The sequence below is a fragment of the Syngnathus floridae genome, chromosome 9 (genome assembly GCF_059516105.1).
Source record: "Syngnathus floridae isolate MCC-2025c chromosome 9, RoL_Sflo_1.0, whole genome shotgun sequence".
Lineage (NCBI taxonomy): Eukaryota > Metazoa > Chordata > Actinopteri > Syngnathiformes > Syngnathidae > Syngnathus > Syngnathus floridae.
This window is the reverse complement of record NC_142421.1, coordinates 895,790-903,696: the sequence shown is the minus strand read 5'-3', so window position 1 is coordinate 903,696 and position 7,907 is coordinate 895,790. Positions and strand designations below refer to the sequence as shown.

General features: G+C 43.3%; 2 protein-coding genes and 1 long non-coding RNA gene across 3 annotated transcripts; 2 read left to right on the top strand and 1 right to left on the bottom strand.

Moving 5' to 3' along the window:
- The first annotated feature begins 239 nt into the window (after positions 1-239).
- Positions 240-3,298, top strand: vox (ventral homeobox). The gene is made up of 3 exons (XM_088385005.1): positions 240-1,843; positions 1,914-2,149; positions 2,239-3,298. Exons 1-3 carry the CDS (start codon positions 1,615-1,617, stop codon positions 2,494-2,496), a joined length of 723 nt encoding a protein of 240 aa, XP_088241131.1. The 5' UTR covers positions 240-1,614; the 3' UTR covers positions 2,497-3,298.
- A 337-nt stretch (positions 3,299-3,635) lies between these two features.
- On the top strand, positions 3,636-4,406 carry ventx (VENT homeobox). The gene is made up of 3 exons (XM_088385603.1): positions 3,636-3,796; positions 3,865-4,064; positions 4,133-4,406. Exons 1-3 carry the CDS (start codon positions 3,658-3,660, stop codon positions 4,343-4,345), a joined length of 552 nt encoding a protein of 183 aa, XP_088241729.1. The 5' UTR covers positions 3,636-3,657; the 3' UTR covers positions 4,346-4,406.
- Positions 4,407-6,178: 1,772 nt separating this feature from the next.
- On the bottom strand, positions 6,179-6,877 carry LOC148392784 (uncharacterized). The gene is made up of 2 exons (XR_015860456.1): positions 6,622-6,877; positions 6,179-6,485 (listed from the first exon to the last, which is right to left on the bottom strand). It is a non-coding gene; the product is annotated as an uncharacterized LOC148392784 (long non-coding RNA).
- Positions 6,878-7,907: the final 1,030 nt, after the last annotated feature.

The following is a 7,907-nucleotide window of genomic DNA, read 5'->3' as shown; positions in this document are numbered from 1 at the left end:
TTCAATATCAATCAATTTCCAAATGCGTGATAACGTTCAAATATCGGGCAACTGTGGGCCTCCATGCAGACAGGGGTGGGTGGAAGCCTGTCTGTTAGTCAGTCTGTCAGCTATTAGGAAATACGCACAGCGTGAAGGCGACGTCACAGGAGCTCTTTTTTTTCTTTTTATTATCTAACAGCATCTAAGGAGCTTCAAAGCCTCTCAGATAAATAGCCTAAAAATGCCAAAGGGGACTTTCGGAGACAGAGGCTTGATAGCGGACAAGACCAGAGTCGGCCCCTTATCAGCATTGTAATAAAAATAAAAAAAAAACACGATCACTTTAGTAGCGGCATTGTTCTTGTAAGACGTCGCGTTGGGGCTGTCCACATTCACGGTGGGTGTCTTGTCGCGTCACCGGTGCGCATGAGGATTTAAACATCCCAATTTTGGACAACCACTAATAAGATCCCTCTTCTAATTGATTTCTAAATGTTGTGCTCGTTTTTGCATGAAATCCCGACATCCTCACTGCTTGTATGATCTAGTTTCCATTTGAATGGCTCGACATTCAACAGTGAGTAATTGTGTTGCTCCTCTCGTGTAATAGCTTTGATGTGAAATGCGTGAATGGATGGATTGCGTCAAAAGCGCATTGCTGGCGCCAAGGCGCACCGCATGGGGTGTCGCACACATGTCAATACAAGAACATTCAATACTTACATGCGTGTTACAAAAGAGACACTTCAATTAAACCTATGCACTTTTACTGTAGATTATGTCCCATATTTCATCAATACGCCTCATCAATTGTAGCTCTTTTGTCCAATAACAAAGTGTTATTTTAGTCTTTTTTAGGGCAGACAACTTCATTTTGCAATTTATAGTCAGTATGATAGAACTATGAGATGTCAGTCATTTATTGGAAAATGCAATGAACATTTTTGTGTTCCATGTTGTCATTGGCCTAGAGCAGCATTTGGAGCAATAATACGCCCACGTGCATTTAAATACATATTTTGCAACTCCCATGTCAATGAAGTAACAAAGTAAATCATTTTGAAACATGCCTCAGTATGAGATGACTCCAATAATGCATATTGTTGAACTGAACTCCCAATTGTCACTGCTGCCATGAATGTTTTTCCTCACTCATGAAATACTTGTCCTACAGTCTGTGATTTAATTCAGACATGTGCTTTTGTCTTGAAATAGCAACGTAATTCTCCTGTTACCATAACTCTAGGGTGTCATTTGAATACATCCAGACTAAATAATTGCATCCAAGTTTGTACTGTATGCAAGGGGGGGTTGGGGTGCCTGCCATACAACTGTTTTTGCAGGAGCTCCCAGTTTCAGTCAGGGCTTGACAACTGCATGGGTGGGTGCTGGGGGGTGTCACAGACTCACTGGCGCCAGGTCTTCACACACTCACAGGATATGGAAAGACTTCAATAACGAGCCATTAAGCTCTAATCGTGCGGATCGATCGGGCGTTAACAAGACGCTCTACATATGCAAATGAGCGCGTTGGCCCATTCCCTATAAAGCTGATCCCACGGGACTTGCTACCACACGCACACACACTTCCATTGACACTTGTTGGGCAGGTCACAAGCCAGCAACGAGAACATGGTGAAGTACTTTTCTGTGGATTGGCTCGCCCGGAGCCACCATGACAAGGCGCTCGAGGAGAAAGAAGGGGCTGCAATTGCGATGGACAGTGTGGCCAACTGCAAGCCGCACATTCCCTGCATGGTGCAGCCGAGCCCGCCTGCCTACGGCAAAAGTTACGTGCAGCCCAAACCAAAGTCAGCCAAACCTGCAGAGCCGATGGAGACCACACGCTGCACATCACCAAGTAAGTTCTGCAGATATCTGAATTGGACTCACCCGCAAACTTGTTCTAACTAGAATGACATTCACTTCAGTTTCAGAAACAAGCGACTACTCGTCTGGCTACGATAGTGAAGCTGCTTCCTCCGAGTGCCTGTCTGTCGACGAGGCGGCGGCGGTGGCCGGGAAAGACAGCGCTCAGCGTCGAGTGCGCACCAAATTCACCCCGGAGCAAATCAACAGGCTTCTAAAGATCTTCAACAAGCACAAGTACCTGGATGCTGGCGAGAGGGTGAAGACAGCGCGCAAGTTGGGGCTAACTGAAACGCAGGTACAATTCGAAACAATGGCTCCATTTAATACAATCAAATGACATGCCATTTTTGAACTTGAGGCACTCATTCATTCGTATTTCTGCAGGTGAGGACCTGGTTCCAGAATCGGAGGATGAAGCTCAAGCGGGAGGTGCAGGACCTCACTCCTCAAATCCAACCGGTCATGTTTCAACATATGCACCCGATTCAGTACCACGCCGTTTCTGGACAGCAAAGCCACTTCCCAGCAGCCGGAGCTGCATTTTACCCCGTGGTCCCTGTGCCGCCACAAATGGTCCTGCAACAGCATATGGCTCCTCACCCAGGGCCCCGTGTTATGATCCACAGCTCACATTTCTACTAAGAGACTCTTCAAAGACTTCCCACCCAAACACTTAAGTGCAATTTTGACTTGTCTGTTTTCTTGCATGATTTCGTGCAAGACTTGTATATAATTGCAGAAAAAATGTTTATTTAACAGCGTAATAAAATGTATCTTTGTAATGCAGCACTGGAATCTCATCTCCAATCTGGTCAACCTATCAACATTTGTATTGTTTGTGCCGTCTAACCACCAATTTATCATTTATAATAAAACAGAATTTTACAAATAATCCAGGCCAAAAACAAAAATACATTTTGAATATCGCTTTACGTGAGGTGAGTTTCGCGAGGCCCCTGAAATCTCCAACTCAACACACACACACACACACACACACACACACATGCCAAATGCTGCCTTGGGCATTTGCATTTCAAACACCAGCTAACAGGGCAGATCATGGTCAACAATTAGTTGTCATTTAGGTACGCATTGCATTGATGAGTTTACGCATACGGCAGGGCAGGGCCCTCCGGCCTGGCTCCTGCAAGTCTGAGCTTTTGTATGTGCGTGAATTTTAATCTCTGGTTTGAAGTCCTGAAGTCAATGCTTTGATTGGGTGATGTGATTTTGAAGATTGCAAAAGCCAATCCTACCCATTTCAAACGAAATGCATTTGAAGTCTCTTGGCAACAAATGTAATTAAGATAGAAAGTTCCATATAGTAAACTACAGTTTAAGAGCTGTGTGAGGGTTGGGCGGGCGGGCAAGCGAGAGGATCTGCAGCAAATGTCTCAACTCAGATAAAGTCAACAAAGATCAAGCAGAACTCTGACTTTTGGCGTGATCCTCTCACAAACAAAGGCTTCATTTGAGCAATCGCAAAACACATGACTATATTAACCCAACAATAAAGTCATCCGACATTTACAGACGTTTCCAATGAATTCATTTGCTCAGCCAGTTGACATTTGACTTCATTCAATCACGATACAGCATTGTCAGTTAGCTGCAGACTTAGTGGCACCAGCAGCAAAGAAGGTGCGAAAAGCCACAAGCAGGCCTCTATTAAGCTCAATTACAACCTCCATCAAGTTTCTACCATTCCGCCGACAACTTTGCATATGCAAATAGAAAGTGTGCCCCTCCCATAAGAGGAGCCATGAGAGACATACGTATATCTGAAGACTTGTGTGTGGACACATGTACGTCATGGCCAACTTCTCGGTGGAGTGGCTCTCTCAAAGTTTTTACGCTAAGGAAAAGGACGCTGGTGAGATGACTCTGCAGAAAAGTGTGCATTCTAATTTCCAGGTTGATGAGCCCAAAAACTCCCCAAACAGTAAGTCTACTCAAGCACTTGGTTTGTGAGTTGTGTTTGCTTTTGTAAACTAACACAAACTCTCCCAGACAGTTGCGGTTACACTTCCAGCTCGGAAAGTGAGCTGGCAGTAGACGGTGAAGGAGAGCTTTTCCACCAACGGAGGGTGAGGACCAAATTCACCCCTGAGCAAATCAACAATCTAGAGAGCACTTTCAACAAGCATAAATATTTAGGATCCTCCCAACGAAGAAAAATTGCCATGAAACTTAACCTTTCTGAAACTCAAGTAAGTCGTCTCCTGGAGGTTGTTTTCAAATGTTATTTTTTTTTTAAACTGAATGTTCCCCAACACAGGTGAAGACATGGTTTCAAAATAGAAGGATGAAGTTCAAACGGGAGGTGCACGAGATGCGCTCTGACTTCCTTCCCGTGGCCGCCGTTCTGCGGCCGCCTGTCCTGTTTCAGCACCACGCCCTCGATGAACAGCTCCGCCACAGCAGTGCCTACTACGCGCAACCCCGCCTACCACATCAGCAACATATCTTCATGCTCCGGCCCTTCTATTGAACTGACACACGCACACGCACACAATTTATATTGTGCACATTTAGTGGCCAGCCACTACTAAACCAGCATTCTCGGATGCACAGTTAATGTCATGAGGGTGATATGATTATTTTTACATCCCATTAAAATGAAGTATTCTCTCTCAGTGCACCTCCAAATAGTTCATAAAGTGCTGCCTTCTTGTGTGTACTTGGATTTTCGTTCAGATTTTGAGCAAATAGTGGATTAGGCTTTGTGTTTTTATGGAATTTGGGGTATTTCAAAAGAAAAAACAATTTGGAAGGTGCTTCCTCTAGCTGCTGCGGGCAAATATTTTCGTTTGGCGTCTTGTGGCATGACTCCCAGGCGAGACAGCTCCTTGCTCCGGGTTGATTTGCATCCTCAAGAAGACATCAAAGCAGCTGAAAGTGCCACATCATTGACATCCATTGAGCTCTTTTGTTTCCCCCATTGAACAATTCGCACGTACATGGAAGCTGCGCGAGGAAGGCGCCCTCAAGTCTACCAAAGGTGTGTATTGCCTCACGTTTAAAGTCATTAGGTGCCACTAGCTAAATGGGTGACTGATTGAGTCACTCTGTCATAAAGTTGAGCAATCTCTTCAGTGCAGTCACTCACGAGTTGGACTTTGGATCCAGAGAAGGAAACACTCCGACCTGCTGGTGGAGTGAGTCACTGCAAGTCGTTGTTCAATCAAAGACAGCACATAGAAAATGTACAAACACCTCGTGGTCAAGACTAAATGGTAAGTAAGCAGAATATTTTATTTATGTGTCTATCTATCCATGCATCCATGCATCCATGCATCCACCCATGCATCCATCCATCCATCCATCCATCCATCCATCCATCCATCCATCCATCCATCCATCCATCCATCCATCCATCCATCCATCCATCCATCCATCCATCCATCCATCCATCCATCCATCCATCCATCCATCCATCCATCCATCCATCCATTTATTTATTTATGTATTTATGTATTTATTTATTTATTTATTGAATATAATTTTCAAGCGGGCCAGAGTCAGCAGCAGCAGCAGCAGCAGCAGCAAATGGGACGGTTCCCAGCGCTAATGGCCACACCAGCATCAATAAATGTTCAATTGTCAGAGAGAAAAGCCATAGTAAGTGGAATGACAATGATCCTTTTCAATCAGGTGAGTTGAAAGTTAAGAGGTGCTAACTGTTACAACTGGATGGCAGCAGACAGACTGGAGCCACTGCTGGCTGGCTGGCTGGGTGTCACATGCTTTAGTAGAGCAAAGACTATTTCAATAATGTGACTTGTGCTCAACTTTTGTGAGATGACACGTACATGATACATGTAGAGGAAATAAATGATGATGATACTTGTTAACTGAAGATTTCATTTCAACCAAGAAACAAAAGAAAAACGAGAAAAGTTCTTTTCTACAAAGTTATACTTTAAAATATGTCAATCAATAAGCGACACAATATTTTCATTTCAAGTGTATTGTGTTGTGCACTTTTATATTGTTTTACTTTGACTGTGCTGTTTTTTAGCTTCACAAAAGCTGATATAAAAAAAGCTCAATACGTTTTAAAATGACTAAGTATATATTCAACTCAACTAAATCTTTGTAATATTGTACATATTAAATACATTTTTATGATCAACTATTTTATGTTGATACTAGCTAGGTATTTTAATCTGTCAATGTATTTTTGTGGAAAAAAGTGATGAGTTTAAAGCATTTCCTAATGTATAAAATTCACATAAATGTAAGATAGTTGATCATTTTTCATATATAGCTCAACCCACTGTAATAAAATATGAAGTCTGCATTTTCAATAACAACTTGAATGTTTTCATCCATGGGCTCTTTATTGAAAATATCAAACAGACAAATTATGAGTAATAATGGCATAAACATGCAATATCATGTCAGCAGAAGAGCAACTGGTCACAATCTAAAAAGAAGAATCCGTTTGAGCTTGACAAAATCTACTTGGTGTGAGCAGCGCCTCGCTGTGCCGGCTGGATTTGTGGAATACCTCGGCAGCCCCATTTTCCCATGCCCTATGCCTCTTTAAAGTGACTTCTCAAAGAGGTATATGCATAGGAAAAAGGAACAGCGAGTACAGAGCTGCTTCACCCTGCCCTGCTTGCACCCTGAAAAAAAAGGAAGAAATGACAAGAGAAAGGCAAGTCAACTCATTTAAATGTGCATAGAATGCCAGGAGGGAAAGCAATGAAAATCAGACTCGAAGTGCTCTGCAATAGTGCGTCAAGTATGAGGAGGACTTACCCGGCCGGCCGGGAGAGCTCCAGCTGTCTTGTGGGGCATGGGCTCCTGTTGGGCATTTATCCCTCCTCTGGGACCTTGAAGATGCTTCAGAGAGAATGCTTGTGCTTAGTCAGCTTTTACCCTCCCCAGATGCCTCCGTAGAGAAAAAAAAAAAAAAAAAAGATACAGCACACGTTGTCTATTGTTGCACTTAGCACATCCTATCTTGCACATGGCATGTACGTCAGAGGCAAATGGTGGAAGAAGAACGCCTTGTTCCTCCCGCTGGAACACTTTCTTATCTGTTCAGGGTTTTTACTTCTCCGTCTCTCCCAGAAGACGGGCCTCCGTGATTTGCAGCTCTCAAGGTCTCTTGACATGGTCTCTCAGGGTGCGCTGCAACACACACGCACATGCACACACACACACACACACGCGCACACACACACACACACACGCACGCACACACACACACACACACACACACTGCTATGGCATGCCAAGGCCAGAGCAACATGGCCAAACTGTACTTCTCTAAAATGGATGTCATTAAAATGATGAACTCATCTCTGAGGAGAATAGAACAATGCATGAGAAATCATAAATAGAAATTATAGGTACATCTAAACATAGTTGGAAGCATACTCGTGATAGTATCTACACATAATTCTCTTAACGTATGACATGTATTTGAAAGTCCAATATTTGAAAGTCCAATAAATACAAAGCACCACTTGGTGGCAGCAGTTAAATGTTGACTTGTACCAAAACTAAACTTCATCCATACAGCAAGTTATAATACGATAAGTGCTGAGATCTCCATAAGATTCAATCCGCCAGTGGTTATTGAGAAAGGCAAACACTTTGGTGGGATCAAATATTTACACCAGTGCACAGCTATGCTTGCTGCCTGCCCTCCTTTGTGCTGCTCAAGGTCTGATGAGCAGGAATGTGTTTGGATGAGATATGTACTGATACGATCTGATATAATATGTGCTCTGGCTTATCCAGCGTGTCTTCAACACATAGTATCCTCCTCATGCGTGCATTTCTGCAGATCGTCTGGATAATTAAAGTGGCAAAATAGAAAATGTCTGCCGTAGGAGTGTCGCTTGCATCAAAATGTGATACTCGTTTCCAGCCAGTCTCCTGGGGAGAGCTGCTTTTAATTGGGCACACTTTAACACGCATCTTGTTTTTTTTACTTTTAATCCACTTTTTTGTTTTTCCCAGGGTGTTTTAAATGAATTTGCAGAGTTAAGCAAAACTATCTCACTCTGTAGCCGAGTTGTCATCAGCCACAGAGC

What these genes read in the sequence shown, in the direction of transcription:
- vox (XM_088385005.1), top strand. Translation starts at nt 1,615, where the DNA reads ATGGTGAAGTACTTTTCTGTGGATTGGCTCGCCCGGAGCCACCATGAC. An exon ending in CACACGCTGCACATCACCAA is followed by an intron (nt 1,844 to 1,913) that starts GTAAGTTCTGCA and finishes CATTCACTTCAG; the next exon opens with TTTCAGAAACAAGCGACTAC. An exon ending in TGGGGCTAACTGAAACGCAG is followed by an intron (nt 2,150 to 2,238) that starts GTACAATTCGAA and finishes GTATTTCTGCAG; the next exon opens with GTGAGGACCTGGTTCCAGAA.
- ventx (XM_088385603.1), top strand. Translation starts at nt 3,658, where the DNA reads ATGTACGTCATGGCCAACTTCTCGGTGGAGTGGCTCTCTCAAAGTTTT. An exon ending in GCCCAAAAACTCCCCAAACA is followed by an intron (nt 3,797 to 3,864) that starts GTAAGTCTACTC and finishes AAACTCTCCCAG; the next exon opens with ACAGTTGCGGTTACACTTCC. An exon ending in TTAACCTTTCTGAAACTCAA is followed by an intron (nt 4,065 to 4,132) that starts GTAAGTCGTCTC and finishes TCCCCAACACAG; the next exon opens with GTGAAGACATGGTTTCAAAA.